General features: G+C 45.9%; 1 protein-coding gene across 3 annotated transcripts in view; it reads left to right on the top strand.

Moving 5' to 3' along the window:
- The first annotated feature begins 577 nt into the window (after positions 1 to 577).
- The window catches only part of LOC132762830 (heat shock factor protein 3-like), a 32,355-nt gene continuing 17,981 nt past the window's right edge, over positions 578 to 14,951 (top strand). For all 3 annotated transcript variants that reach the window (XM_067471497.1, XM_067471496.1, XM_067471498.1), the window contains exons 1-4: positions 578 to 815; positions 4,348 to 4,456; positions 6,423 to 6,550; positions 11,576 to 11,700. In XM_067471497.1, the coding sequence (XP_067327598.1) occupies positions 702 to 815; positions 4,348 to 4,456; positions 6,423 to 6,550; positions 11,576 to 11,700 (476 nt within the window). In that variant the 5' untranslated portion in view covers positions 578 to 701. The remainder of the gene's footprint in view (positions 816 to 4,347; positions 4,457 to 6,422; positions 6,551 to 11,575; positions 11,701 to 14,951) is intronic.

Below are 14,951 nucleotides of genomic sequence, written 5' to 3'. Positions count from 1 at the left end.
GCTGGATGGCCATCTGTCAGGGGTGATTTGAATGCAATATTCCTGCTTCTTGGCAGAAAGGGGTTGGACTGGATGATGGCCCAGGAGGTCTCTTCCAACTCTTTGATTCTAGGATTCAGCAGCAGAGTAGCATAGGGCAAGGGCAGATGTCTTCACTGTGTCTGGTTGTGATCCCCAGGTTGTGCCAATCAGCTTTCCTATGATATTGTTTCTAGCACCCACTTTTTGCTTGATGTTCAGGCAGTGCTCCTTGTAGGTCAGAGCAGAAGCGACCAGCATGCAAGTACTGCAAATAATATATAATAATATATAATAATATATATAATAAAATGTATATAATATAATAATAATATAAAAACAATAATGTGAAATATAAAATAAGAAATGGAAAGAAACGAAATAAGGAAAAAGGTTCGACAAAATAATATAATTTTGTAAATAATATAAAATAATGAAAGAAGAACCAATGCAAATAAAGGTCTGCCCTTCAGGGAATTCCCGCTGCGCGGTGACGTCACGGGGCACTCCCTTGAGCGGCGCCTATACAAACAGAGGGGGCGTGGCCGGCCAGGGAGGCCCCGCCCCCTAGGGCGAAGTCTCGCGAGAGAATGAGCCCGGCCGTCTCTCAGCTGCGGAGGCGTCGCGGCCTAGTGCTTCCCTGAGGCGGCCCTCGAGTAGAGAGCGAGCCTGAGGTCTCAGCCATGGCGGCGGCGGTGGCGGCGGGCTCGGGGTCTTCTTTGGTGCCGGGCTTCCTGGCCAAGCTGTGGGCCCTCGTCGAGGATCGCGGGAGCGACGACGTGATTTCGTGGAGCAAGGTGAGCCCGATCGAGCGTGATGCGCATGTCTGTAAGCAGCGGAGTCCCCTTCTCGGCCGCAGGGGGCGCTGTTTGTGCGTGATGCGCATGCGCACTGTAGCATTGCAAGCGGCGGAGTCCCCTTCTCGGCCGCAGGGGGCGCTGTTTGTGCGTGATGCGCATGCGCACTGTAGCATCGCAAGCTGCAGAGCCCCTCTTGGCCGCAGGGGGCGCTGTTTGTGCGTGATGCGCATGTGCACTGTAGCATTGCAAGCTGCAGAGCCCCTCTTGACCGCACGGGGCGCTGTTTGTGCGTGATGCGCATGTGCACTGTAGCATTGCAAGCTGCAGAGCCCCTCTTGACCGCAGGGGCGCTGTTTGTCTGTGATGCGCATGCGCACGGTAGCATTCCAAGCTGTAGAGGGCGCTATTTCTGCCCATAAAGGTAAAAAAAGTGTACTATTTATGAGTGATGCGCATGCGCAAGCTGTAGAGTCCCCTCTTGACCACAGAGGGCGCTGTTTTCTGTGTACATATAGGAGTCAAAACTATGTACTTATGCATGTATGTAATGTTTGTTTGTTTGTTTGTTCCACAAGGGCTGCTCCGCGGCTCGATGGATCTGGGTCAAACTTGGCCCACAGACTCTTCATGACCCAAATTAAAAGATTGGACTTTTTATTTATTTATTATATTTATTATATTTATTTATACCCTGCTTTATCTCCCTTGAAGGGGTCTTAAAGTGGCTTAACATAAAGGTATTAGCATAACACTTTAAAAATATGCATATATTACTTACTTAGGTGATCCCTCGTTGGACGAGTAAGATGGTCTTCCATTATGTGTTTACTTGTGGGTTTGTAGGTGGCTGTGGAGCCCTATTCTTGACCCGCATCTTCTCCAACAGTGAAGGCATTGGTTTCCAGGTGGAAGGCGGTCCCGGTTGGGGTTGGCTTGACGCGCCTTCCTCCTGGCACGTTTCTCTCTTTCACCTTCCACTCGTGCCTCCTCGAATCCTGCAGCACTGCTGGTCACAGCTGACCTCCAGCTGGAGCGCTCAAGGGCCAGGGCTTCCCAGTTCTCAGTGTCTATGCCAGAGATTTTAAAGTTGGCTTTGAGCCCATCTTTAAATCTCTTTTCCTGTCCGCCAACATTCAGTTTTCCGTTCTTAAGTTCAGAGTAGAGCAACTGCTTTGGGAGACAGTGGTCGGGCATCCGGACAATGTGGCCGGCCCAGCGGAGTTGATGGCAGAGGACCATCGCTTCAATGCTGGTGGTCTTTGCTTCTTCCAGCACGCTGACATTTGTCCGCTTATCTTCCCAAGAGATTCGCAGGATTTTCCGGAGGCAGCGCTGATGGAATCGTTCCAGGAGTTGCATGTGACGCCTGTAGGCAGTCCACGTTTCGCAGGCATAGAGCAGGGTTGGGAGGACAGTAGCTTTATAGACAATCCCCTTGGTCTCCCTACGGATGTCCCGGTCCTCAAACACTCTCTGCTTCATTCGGGAAAATGCTGCACTCGCAGAGCTCAGGCGGTGTTGTATTTCGGTGTCAATGTTGACTTTGGTGGAGAGGTGGCTGCCAAGGGAGCAGAAATGGTCAACATGCATATATATGTGAACATTAAAACAGGATTCAATATAAACTGTTTAAAAATCCAAATCTTAAAGCAAGAAAGTGCTTTACATATTAAAAATATATACAGGAGGACTATGGTACACTGTAAACATTTTACACTAGTTTCCTGGTTGAATTACAATTTTCAATTTTAAAAACCATTAAAACCAATTCAAAGTTAAAAATATGAAATAATGAACTTTAAAAAAACCAACAAAAAGAAAAAAAGAGGAAAGGATGGGCTTTGGATAGGGTGAAGTGGCCCCCTGTGATGCCACCGGGAAAGAAAGGAAACAAAGCGAATTTGAATAGACTTTGAACTTTAAAAAAAAGGAAACACCACCTCTTTTGGGCCCATAGCAGAAAGAAAGGAATGGACTGGCTTTGGATAGGGTGAAGTGGCCCTCTGTGATGTCACTGGGAAAGAAAAGGAGCGAAGTGGATTGTCCACTATTTGGTGAATGAGGGGAAGGAAAGAAAGAAAAAAGGAGGGGGAGAAAGGAAAATGAGGGAAGGAAGGGAAAGGAAAAGGGGAAAGGTGTAAGGAGATAGAAGGAAAGAACGAGGAAGAAGGGAAGGAACATGGGAAGGGAGAAGAAAGGGAGGGGAAGAAAGGAAGGAAAGTAGGATGAGATAGGAAAGAGATGAGGTTTGAGGGGCCAGAAGGAAAGAACAAGAAAGAAGGGAAGAGGAAGTAAGGGAAGAAAGAAGGGACATGGGGGGAGGGGGAGAGAAAGAAGAAGAGAAGAAGAAAGAAAAAGGAATAAAGTAAGAATGAGAAAGGAAAGGGAAAAGGTATGAGGGGCTGGAAGGAAAGAACGAGAAATAAGGGAAGGAAGAAGGGACATTGGAAGAAAGGGAGGAAAGGGAGAAGAAAGACAGGAAAAGGAGGGAAGGAAAGAAGGATGAGAAAGGAAAGTGGGAAAGGCATGAGAGGCAGGAAGGAAAGAACGAGAAAGAAGGAAGAGGAAGGAAGGGAAGAATGAAGGGACATGGGGGGAGAAGAAGAAGAGAAGAACAAAGGAAAAGGAGAGGAAGGAAAAAGGAGGAAAGTAAGAATGAGAAAGGGAAGGGAAAAGGTTTGAGGGGCAGGAAGGAGTGAATGAGAAAGAAGGGAAGGAAGAAGGGACATGGAAGAAAGTGAGGGAAAGGAAAAGGAAGGAAGGAAAGAAGGATGAGAAAGGAAAGGGGAAAAGGTATGAGGGGCAGGAAGGAAAGAACGAGAACGAAGGGAAGAGGAAGGAAGGGAAGAAAGAATAGATATGTGGGGGAGAGAAAGAAGAAGAGAAGAAGAAAGAGAAAGGAGAGAAAGGAAAAAGGAGTAAAGTAAGAATGAGAAAGGAAAGGGAAAAGGTATGAGAGGCAAGAAGGAAAGAATGAGAATGAAAGGAAGGAAGAAGGGACATTGGAAGAAAAGGAGGGGAGAAGAAAGAAAGGAAAAGGAGGGAAGGAAAGAAGGATGAGACAGGAAAGGGGAAAGGTATGAGGGGCAGGAAGGTAAGAACGAGAAAGAAGGGAAGAGGAGGAAAGGGAAGAAAGAAGGGACATTGGGAGGGGGAAAGAAAGAAAAAGAGAAGAAGAAAGAAAAAGGAGAGAAAGAAAAAGGAAGGAAAGTAAGAATGAGAAAGGAAAGGGAAAGGTTTGAGGGGTGGGAAGGAAAGAAGAGAAGAGGAAGAAAGGGAAGAAAGAAGAAGAAGGAAATTAAAAAGAAGGGAAGATGAAGGGGAGGAGGAGAAAGAAAAGGAAGGGAAAGACGAATTCTATCTCGCAGGCTCCAGACTGTGCCAGAGTCCTTCTTGGCGCACGGGAGAGGCCTCGACACGCAACTTTGAATTTTTCTCACGGTCGATTTGAATTGCAGCGCGGTTGCTCAGGAGGAGGAGGCTCTGCAATATTTACCTTCTTAGTGTTTGTGTTCCTCTCTTTTTCTAGAATGGGCAGAACTTTTGCATCCTGGACGAGCAGCGGTTTGCCAAAGAGCTGCTGCCCAAGTACTTCAAGCACAACAACCTGTCCAGCTTCATCCGGCAGCTCAACATCTGTAAGTTCATAATCTCAAACGACGATGACCAAAAGCTCAGTTTGGGAAGCATTGATCTAAAATTAATAGACCCAATAACACTAGGTGACACGATTTTTGTCCCTGGGTTATAAATCCCCATCTTCTCGGCCTCTTGGCAGGAAGATGGCAACACGCCCCTTTCAGTGCTAAAAACAGCTCCGAGGGTTTCTCCGTCGCTATTTACAAGCAGGGCTCCCTTGGCCAACATCATCCCAACTCTTTGCTTCCCATGACTCAACATTTCCAGGCAATAGCTGAGCCTTTGAGACTCCTCTAGAAACCTACACCAATGTGATTTATTTATTTATTTGTCGTGTCAGGACAACCAGTCAATTGTATTACATTTCTACCAGAACAAAACAAATAAACAAACAGACAAAATACAAAGCTTTCAAGCTTGGTAGTTGATTAAATGTCTTTTGACCAGTATCTGGCCCGTTGGAGTGCCTCTGGTGTTGCCACAAGAAAGACCTCCATTGTGCATGTGGCAGGGCTCAGGTTGCATTGCAGCAGGTAGTCAGTGGTTTGCTCTTCTCCACACTCGCATGTCAAGGACTCCACTTTGTGGCCCCATTTCTTGAGGCTGGCTCTGCATTTCGTGGTGCCAGAGCACAGTCTGTTCAGCGCTTTCCAAGTCGCCCAATCCTCTGTGTGCCAAGGGGGGAGTCTCTCATTTTGTATCAGCCATTGGTTGAGGTTCTGGGTTTGAGCCTGCCACTTTTGGACTCTCGCTTGCTGAGGTGTTCCAGCGAGTGTCTCTGTAGATCTTAGAAAACTATGTCTTGATTTAAATCGTTGACATGCTGGCTGATACCCAAACAGGGGATGAGCTGGAGATGTCTCTGCCTTGGTCCTTTCACTATCGGCTGCTACTTCCCGGCGGATGTCAGGTGGTGCAATACCGGCTAAACAGTGTAATTTCTCCAGTGGTGTAGGGTGCAGACACCCCGTGATAATGTGGCATGTCTCATTAAGGGCCACATCCACTGTTTTAGTGTGGTGAGATGTGTTCTACACTGGGCATGCGTACTCAGCAGCAGAGTAGCACAGCGCAAGGTCAGATGTCTTCACTGTATCTGGTTGTGATCCCCAGGTTGTGCCAGTCAGCTTTCATATGATATTGTTTCTAGCGCCCACTTTTTGCTTGATGTTCAGGCAGTGCTTCTTGTGGGTCAGAGCACGGTCCAGACTCCCAGGTATTTGGGTGCGCTGCAATGCTCCCGTGGGATTCCTTCCTTCCCAGGTAATAATCCTCAGAGCTCGGGATGCTTGTCTATTCTTAAGGAGTAAAGCACATGCCTGTGTTTTAGATGGATTAGGGATCAGCTTATTTTCCCTGTAATAGGCAGTAAGGGCACCTAGAGCTTCGGAGAGCTTCTGTTCTACCATCTCAAAGCTCCCTGCTTGAGCGGTGATGGCACGATCATCAGCATAGATGAAGCTCTCTGTCCCTTCTGGCAGTGGCTGGTCATTTGTGTAGATGTTGAACATGGATGGAGCAAGCACGCTCCCCTGAGGCAGGCCGTTCTTCTGTTTCCGCCATCTGCTTCTCTGGCCCTGGAACTCAACAAAAAAGCTCCTGTTTTGTAGCAGGTTTCCTATGAGGCGGGTGAGGTGGTCGTCCTTTACCAATGTGATGAAATAATTATTATGATATTTATTTATACCCTGGGTTGTTGTAGGTTTTTCCGGGCTATATGGCCATGTTCTGGAGGCAATTTTTCTCCTGACGTTTCGCCTGCATCTATGGCAAGCATCCTCAGAGGTAGTGAGGTCTGTTGGAAGTAGGAAAAATGGGTTTATATATCTGTGGAATGACCAGGGTGATTTATACCCTGCTTTTTCTCTCTGCAAGGAGACACAAAGCGCATTTCAAAACCATTTAAAATCCTCAAACCTTAAAACGGAACTAAATGTCATGGCTCTTAAAATGAAACTTTTGCAGACGGCTTCCGGAAGGTGATTGCGCTGGAGAACGGCATGATGGCCTCCGACAAGAGCTGCGCCATCGAGTTCCAGCACCCGCATTTCAAGCGAGGCAAAGCCAACCTGCTGGCGAACATCAAGCGGAAGGTACGGTCCCCCCTTTGCCATGTTTGTTTTGCAAAGACTCCTAATCGTCGTGAATACGGATGGGAATTGAATGGCTGCTTGCTCATAAAGCATCAGATAAGAATAATATAATAATAATAATAATAATAATAATAATAATAATAATAAACCTTTATTTATACCCCGCTACCATCTCCCGAGCGAGAAATCAGGAGACGCTTTCTACTTGGGAGGAGAGTAATGTCCAGTCTCGATAAAATAGTGAAGAGTAGAGACATCAGACTGGCAACCAAGATCCATTGCCTAGTCAAAGCCATGGTCTTCCCTGTAGTCACCTACGGATGTGAGAGCTGGACCTTCGGGAAGGCTGAGCCAAGGAAGAGAGATGCTTTTGAGCTGTGGTGTTGGAGGAAAGTGCTGAGAGTGCCTTGGACTGCGAGAAGATCCAACCAGTCCATCCTCCAGGAAAGAAAGCCCGGCTGCTCATTGGAGGGAAGGAGACTAGAGACAAAGTGGAAGTCCTTTGGCCACATCATGAGGAGGGAGCAAAGCCTGGAGAAGGGAATGATGCTGGGGAAAGGGGAAGGCAAAAGGAAGAGGGGCCGACCAAGGGCAAGATGGATGGATGGCATCCTTGAAGGGACTGGACTGACCTTGAAGGAGACCCTGGGGGTGGTGATGGCCGATAGGGAGCTCTGGCGTGGACTGGTCCATGAGGTCACGAAGAGAAGACAATTATGCTGGGGAAAGTGGAAGGCAAAAGGAAGAGGGGCCGACCAAGGGCAAGATGGATGGATGGCATCCTTGAAGGGACTGGACTGACCTCGAAGGAGCTGGGGGTGGTGACGGCCGACAGGGAGCTCTGGCGTGGGCTGGTCCATGAGGTCACGAAGAGTCGGAGACGACTGAACGAATGAACAACAACAAAACCATCTCCCGAAGGACTCGGTACAGCTTATAAGAGGCCGAGCCCAAATACATCAATAAACAACAATAACAACAATAAATGAACTCAAAAACAAAGCAATCAAAACAAAGCAATAAACATTAACAAAACACCACGCGTTAAAACCTATGGCAGGGCCAAATATAATAATTAAAAATTTTAAAATATGCTGGGCATGATCAGGTGAAAAGGATAGATATTTGGAGGTGGGTGGGGCGTGCAGACATCCTGGATCTCTAGTAAAATGCATTTGGGGGCATATTGCTTGGAGTTTCCGTATTCTGGGAAGGCACACTGGAACAACCAGGTGACTGCAACTGCATTGCAGGCAGAAGCGCAAATGTTGTCGTTTGTGGGGAAATGTTTACCTTGTAGGGTTTCTTCTCTCAGCAAGGAACAGAAGAAGGCCAGCTCCCTTCAATTTGGGAGCTGGCCTTGATTGTAAGGAAACGTAGGATGATGGAACGGCAGAAGAACAGTTCGCACATCTAGATGCTACCTGGCAACCCTGCCCTGTGGCCACAGACCTCATTCCTGCTGCCTGGTGATGATGATGATGCAAATAGCTCTGTAATCCTAGCAGGTCGCGGCTTAAGCCTCTGGCCTGCATTCTGGCTTATAGAATCATAGAATCCTAGAATCAAAGAGTTGGAAGAGACCTCCTGGGCCATCATCCAGTCCAACCCCATTCTGCCAAGAAGCAGGAATATTGCATTCAAATCACCCCTGACTGATGGCCATCCGGCCTCTGTTTAAAAGCTTCCAAAGAAGGAGCCTCCACCACACTCCCTCCGGGGCAGAGAGTTCCACTGCTGAACGGCTCTCACAGTCAGGAAGTTCTTCCTCATGTTCAGGTGGAATCTCCTTTCTTGTTTGAAGCCACTGCTCCATTGCGTCCTCCATCTCCATGGAAGCAGAGCTCCCTCCTCCCCCCTGTGGCTTCCTCTCACATATTTACACATGGCTATCATGTCTCCTCTTAGCCTTCTCTTCTTCAGGCTAAACATGCCCAGCTCCTTAAGCCGCTCCCCATAGGGCTTGTTCTCCAGACCCTTGATCATTTGAGTCGCCCTCCTCTGGACACATTCCAGCTTGTCCATATCTCTCTTCCCCAGAATTGGATTATGGATTTGGCTTGATGGAGTAGCACAGAGCAATAGGGGATGTGCTCCTGAGAAAGGGTAGAAGCACCAAGTTGTGGGAAGGAAGCACAAAGAAGCACAAAGCGAAGAGGCAGAAGCATCCTTTTCTTCTTCTTCCTACTGTGCACATTCCAGCCTCCGTCTTTCTCTTTCTCTCTCTCTCCCTCTCTCTTCATGAAGCCAAACAGACCAGGAATAAAAACCACCTAATGCAAAGTTCCTCAAAGCGGACAAGAGCAAAGCAGGCAGCAATCTCCCCAAATGGAGACGAGCACAAGGCCCAGAGGTTGCAATAATAATAATAATAATAATAATAATAATAATAATACTTTATTTGTACCTCACTACCATCTCCCCAAGGGACTCGGTGCGGCTTACATGAGGCCGAGCCCACAATACAACAATAAAAACAATAGCAACAGTAATACAAGTAAAAAATAAGCTCATAAACAAAAATAGCAATAAACATTAACAATAACGTAGCGACATTTAAAAACCTATGGCCGGGCCAATGTACTAATTAAAAGTTTTAAAAATGATAATGTTGGGCGTGACCAGGTGACATATAAACAGGATGGAAATTTTGGAGAGGGATAGAGCATGTAGACAATCCTAGGTCACTATAAAGTGCATTTAGGGACATGTTGCTGGGAGTTTCTTTATTCTGGGAAGGCACACTGGAACATCCACGTTTTCAGGCTCCTAAAGACTGCCAGAGTTGGGGCATGTCTGATGTCCCTGGGGAGTGAATTCCAGAGTGGAGGGGCCACCACCGAGAAGGCCCTGTCCCTTGTCCCCACCAATCGCGCTTGCGATGGAGGTGGGAGCGTGAGCAGGGCCTCTCCAGATGAACGAAGAGATCGTGTGGGTTTGTACACAGTGATGCAGTCACGCAGGTAGGCGGGTCCCAAACTGTTTAGGGCTTTGTAGGTAAGCACCTGCACCTTGAATTGGGACCGGAAAATGAATGGCAGCCAGTGGAGCTCCTTTTAAGACCTAAAGTCCTGTCTTCTGGTGCTCGTGCTCCTTCTGGCGTTCCTGTAACATAATAATAATAATAATAATAATAATAATAATAATAATAATGCTTTATTTATATTCCGTTCTTCCCCACGAGAGGACTCAAGAGTGGATTACAGCATATAAACAGACTCAGGCAAACATTTAATGACTTGTTACAATGAAATACAATGAAACACAAATAGGCAAAGGCTTCTCCTCTCATTTCCGGCTCTGGAGATGGTGCTCATCTCTGGCTCTGAGCAAGGTGCTCATCTCCATTTCCAACTGAGGATCCTGCGTTGTCCATAGACACTTTCCAATTGTGTGGTTGGCGTGACAACTGTGAAGATCCCTTACCTTGCCAGCCTGGGTGGCAGGGCCTAGGAGAGACAGGCCAGTTAGATTCAGCTTAGAAGGCCTGGCAGAGGGCAGCAGGAGCCATTTTAGTTTAGGGAAGGCTCCAGTTCAGAGAGGGGGAGTGGCCTAGGCCTGAGCCAGCCTGGAAACAGCCAGGATTGGTTTGTTAAAGGGGGGCGGAGTTGGCCTGTTTGGAGGGAAAGAAAGAAGCTGTTTTTGTTCAGTTCAGTTCTGGTTGATGTTAGAGCCGTAGCAAACTACTGGAAGCGAGAGCGAGCTTGTGCTCGAGCTCGCTCCGAAGCCCCACCTTTTCCCCCCCCCGAGGCTGCTCTCTCTCTCTTGCTAGTGTGCCTGTTTTCCCTTGCTAGGGAAGCGATGCGAGTGTACTCTCGCAGTTGGCAGAATTCAACTGTGAGCGTACGCTCGCATCCCTGCCCTCTGCAATGGAAAACAGGCACGCTAGCAAGAGAGAGAGCAGCCTCGGGGGGAAAAAAGGCGGGGCTTCGGAGCAAGCCCGAGCGCAAGCTTCCTGTAGTTTGCTGCGGCACGAGCGTATGCTCGCAACGCTGCCCTAGCAAAGGGAAATAGGCGGAGAAAGAGGCGGAGCATTGCTCGTGCTGGCTTAGTTTGCTCTCGCAAAATCCTAGTTTGCTACGGCTCTGAGAGTTAGAGCAGGATTAGAGAAGCTTTTAGGAGTTCATGTTAAGAATAGGCAGTTTGCCTGAAGTTTGCCAGCCAAGTGAGCTGTGGCAAACTTGGTACAGCTATTTAGGGAAGAAATAGCTGGGTTTTGGTAGTAGTAACTGTAACAAAGAAAGAACCATTCTAATGCAACCGTTACGCTTTTAAGTATCAGAACATTTTTATCTGTAACAGCCAAGCGTATTTGACAGCATTCTCTTTATTCTGTACTTAGTTCAATAAAATGTCCTTGTTATTTTTGAAACTTAAGCCTGAGTCCAGTGTGCCATTTGTGGCTATAGTCTTTTTTATTCAACCTCAACTTGTTTTCCTATACAGAAGCACATAAGAAGAAAATAATACAACCTAGTACTTGGTGGTCTAAAAAGCCTTTTAATAGTTTATCCAGCTAGAGGGTTCCTGTTCATTTAGGTTATGGTGGCAGCGAAAGTTTAAATAGAGAGACATCCCCTCAAACGCTACATATGGGCCAGTGAATTCTTTATTAAAGGAGGGACAGTTGGTGGGATTTGTTTGCCCCCTGTCCAGACAGCATATAAAGAAGTTATTATAATTGGTGTCAGATGGTGGGATTGATCGTATTGCCATCTGCGTAGTTATTATGTATTGTCTTTTTGCCTTTTCCTGCCAAGGCGGTACCTATTGATCTACTCACATTTGCATGTTTTCGAACTGCTAGGTTGGCAGGAGCTAGGGCTAACAGCGGGAGCTCGCCCCATCCCATGGATTCGAACTGCCGACTTTCAGGTCAGCAGTTCAGCAGTGCAAGAGTGTAACCCATTGTGCCACCATGGCCCTTAAGTCGAGGTTCCACTGCAGTCCTATAATGGCATTATTTTTCTGTTTCTCGTTAGCATCCCTTTTACAAGGCCCCTTACGCCTCCTTGTCCCCCGCAGGTGTCGGCGGTGAGGGCCGAAGAGCTGAAGGTCCCTCAGGATGAATTGCAGAAGGTTCTCTCCGAGGTCCAAGGGATGCGGGAGCAGCAGAACCACATGGACCTTAAGCTGGCGAGTATGAAAAGGTGCTGGCGCCGCTCCCAGGCGGAGTCATTGGGTTTGGGCCCAGAGCCGAAACGAGCCTTGGGGACCCCCCTGATACCCACAAAGTTTCCCCGTCCTTTTTGGAAGAAATATGGGCTTCTGGGATGGGAGTCTGTGGATAAGGCACGGGCCAACTTTGGCCCTCCCTCACTGTCACTATGTTTGGTTTACTGCTTTTTTTCTTAATGTTTTGTGTATATTGCTTATTGTATCGTCGAAGGCTTTCATGGCCGGAATCCATGGGTTGTTGTAGGTTTTTTCGGGCTATATGGCCATGTACTGGAGGCAATTTTTCTCCTGACGTTTCGCCTGCATCTATGGCAAGCAACCATGGAGAAAACGTCAGGAGAAAAATTGCCTCCAGTACATGGCCATATAGCCCCGAAAAACCTACAACAACCCATATATTGCTTATTGTTTATGTTGTTTATTTTATTGCAACTTGTATTTTATTTTATTGTAATCTGTTGTTTGGACTTGGCCTCATGTAAGCCGCCCCAAGTCCCCATTGGGGGCAATGGTGGCGGGGTATAAATAAAGATTATTATTATTATTATTATTATTATTATTATTGGGTGTTTTGGACTCTAAGTCCCACAATTTCTAAATGTTGTTTTCCCATTGAGAGAACTTCTCTCTAGACATTTGTTGGCTCTCCAACACAATGTTGTGGTCAGCCTCCAATGGAGGTTCACCAAAAGAGATAGCCATCAAGTCCACAGATGACACTACGTAACATGATTTTTGTTCCTGGGTTGTAAATGTCATTTCCTAATTGGTTCCATTATAAAAACATGGGAAATGTTGATTAAAGTGCAAAAACTTTGTCACAATCTCTGTTTTTGTGGAAGGGACACCCAGCTACTACACATTTTGCAATAATTTTGCAATGAATATCTTATTAGAGAGAATCAATTCAGGCTAGTTTGTGGCGGCCGCAAAAACAAAATTTCTGGGGCAATACAACTATTTTCTAAGTAATTACTGCACAATTAAACAGGAAATAACCCTTTCGAACCAGGAACAGAACATTTTTCAAATTTTGTTACATAGTGTTGAATATTGGCTCTTTTATTTATTTATTTACAGTATTTATATTCCCTTCTTCTCACCCCGTAGGGGACTCAGTGCAAATCCAATGTACATATACATGGTAAACATTCAATGCCATAGACACACAACATATATAGACAGACACACAGAGGCTATTTAACTTTCCAGCTTCATGAAGATGTGCTTCTAATTCTGGCCACTGGGGGAGCTGTTGCTTCACCGTCCACTTCTGACACCAATGGAGTACTTCCTCATTCTTTTGCACGCTGCTGGAGATTTTTATTGCGTCGTAAATTAGTTAAATTAGCCTATCCACATAAGTGGTATCTAAATTTCCTACTGTCTTTTGGGCTGCAAAGGTCGACAGCAAGCTAGACAAGCGGTTGGGAGCTTACTCTGACCCGGGCTGGCTTCGAACTCATGACCTTTTGGTCAGTAGTGAGTTTAATGTAGCTGACTCCCAACCAGCTGGGCCACATATAGGTAGCCCAAACCCAGGAATGTATTTAATGTGATATTACCGTATATAATCGAGTATAAGCCGACCTGACTATAAGCCGAGGTACCTAATTTTATGACAAAAAACTGGGAAAACTGGGAAAACATTGACTCAAGTATAAGCCAAGGGTGGGAAATGCAGCTACTACTGGTAAATTTCAAAATAAAAATATATACCAAGACTGCCCAACTCTGATTAAATAATTATTCTAACCTTCTTCAAGGTGAATGTACTTACGTATCCTTCCAACAATAGTAAAGAGAGTAAAATAATAAATGTAATAATAATTATAAAGTAAAATAATGGAAATGCAGTCATAACAGTAATAATAGAGTAAAATAATAAATGTAATAATAAAGTAATAAATGCAACAATAAAGTAAAATAATAAATGTAATAATAATCATAAATAGTGTAAAATAATAAATGTAATAATAATAAGGTAAAATAATGTAAATGTAATAATAATAAAGGAAGTAAAATAACACATGAAATAAAAATAATACTAATAACAGAGTAAAAGAATAAATTACCTTGACTCGAGTATAAGCCGAGGGGAGCTTTTTCAGCCTAAAAAAGGGGCTGAAAAACTATGCTTATACTCGAGTATATACAGTAGGTCTGTCAAGACTCAGACAGACCAGCAAAGCAAACGGCAATGTAAGAGTTAAAGGAAGGTGTTTAATGTCTATTAACAAAACAAAAGGAGACTCTTCAAGGCAGAGTAGTAAACAAAGAAGGCTTGCGGACAGCAGGAATGTAAACAAACTGGTCTCAGTCAGTCTTTGTTGGCAAAAGGAAAGTCAGTCTAAACAAAAGCAGGCAGCTTGGATTCAGCAGTAAAACTTAGTCCGATTCAAAGGCAAACAAAACAGCAAACAGCAATCCGCATGAAGAGCGGTCCGACGAAGTTTCCAGGGATAAGCAGGGGCGTTGTCAGGCAGTCCGAGGGTCAAGGCAAGGAAGACTCACGAGTCTGGTTCCGGCAGGGTTGTTCACACGATCAGGAAACACGAAGCTGCAACAAGAGCTCAGGGCAGGAGTTACACACAAGGCACACGGTAATGCAACACTTTGAACTCTGCGATTAGTCTGTCCCCAAACTGCTGCTTAAATCTCATCAGAATCGCTGGAGTTACTTTCAGCTGCGTCTAATTCCACAGGTGAATCCCGGCTGCGCCATTGTTGCCAGTCAGTACTTCGGGCTCCATCCTGCAAAGTATTATCTGCAACCCAATTATCATTATAACCCTGGAATTCATCGCTAGACGTGGGAGCATTAATAACATCCATTACTTCCTGAACTTTAGTCCAGTCCAGCTCTTCCTCTTCGCTGTCAAAGTCCCCACAATCAGCTACATCTCTCAGGCGTTTAGCAACAGATCCCACATCACTATTTGAGCTGCTGGCTACTCTCTTTACACCTCTGTAATCCTCCAGCTCCATTTCCTCGCGAGTAAAACCCCCCAAATCCTCCTCATCCGTAGTCTCTAAGAACAAGTCTCTGATCCTTTTCAGCTGTTGCTGAGCTTCATCATCCTCTAAACCACGTTTCCTTCTACTACTAGTAGTAGGTGCATGAGACAAACGCTGAGTCTCAACAAGGTCTTTGAATCTGTGGGTTATTCCAGGTCTGTATGGAGCAAATCCCTTCATTACTTATTTGGCTGATTGGGATCCT

This window comes from Anolis sagrei, chromosome 10, assembly GCF_037176765.1.
Source record: "Anolis sagrei isolate rAnoSag1 chromosome 10, rAnoSag1.mat, whole genome shotgun sequence".
NCBI lineage: Eukaryota > Metazoa > Chordata > Lepidosauria > Squamata > Dactyloidae > Anolis > Anolis sagrei.
This window is presented reverse-complemented; position numbering and strand designations above follow the sequence as displayed.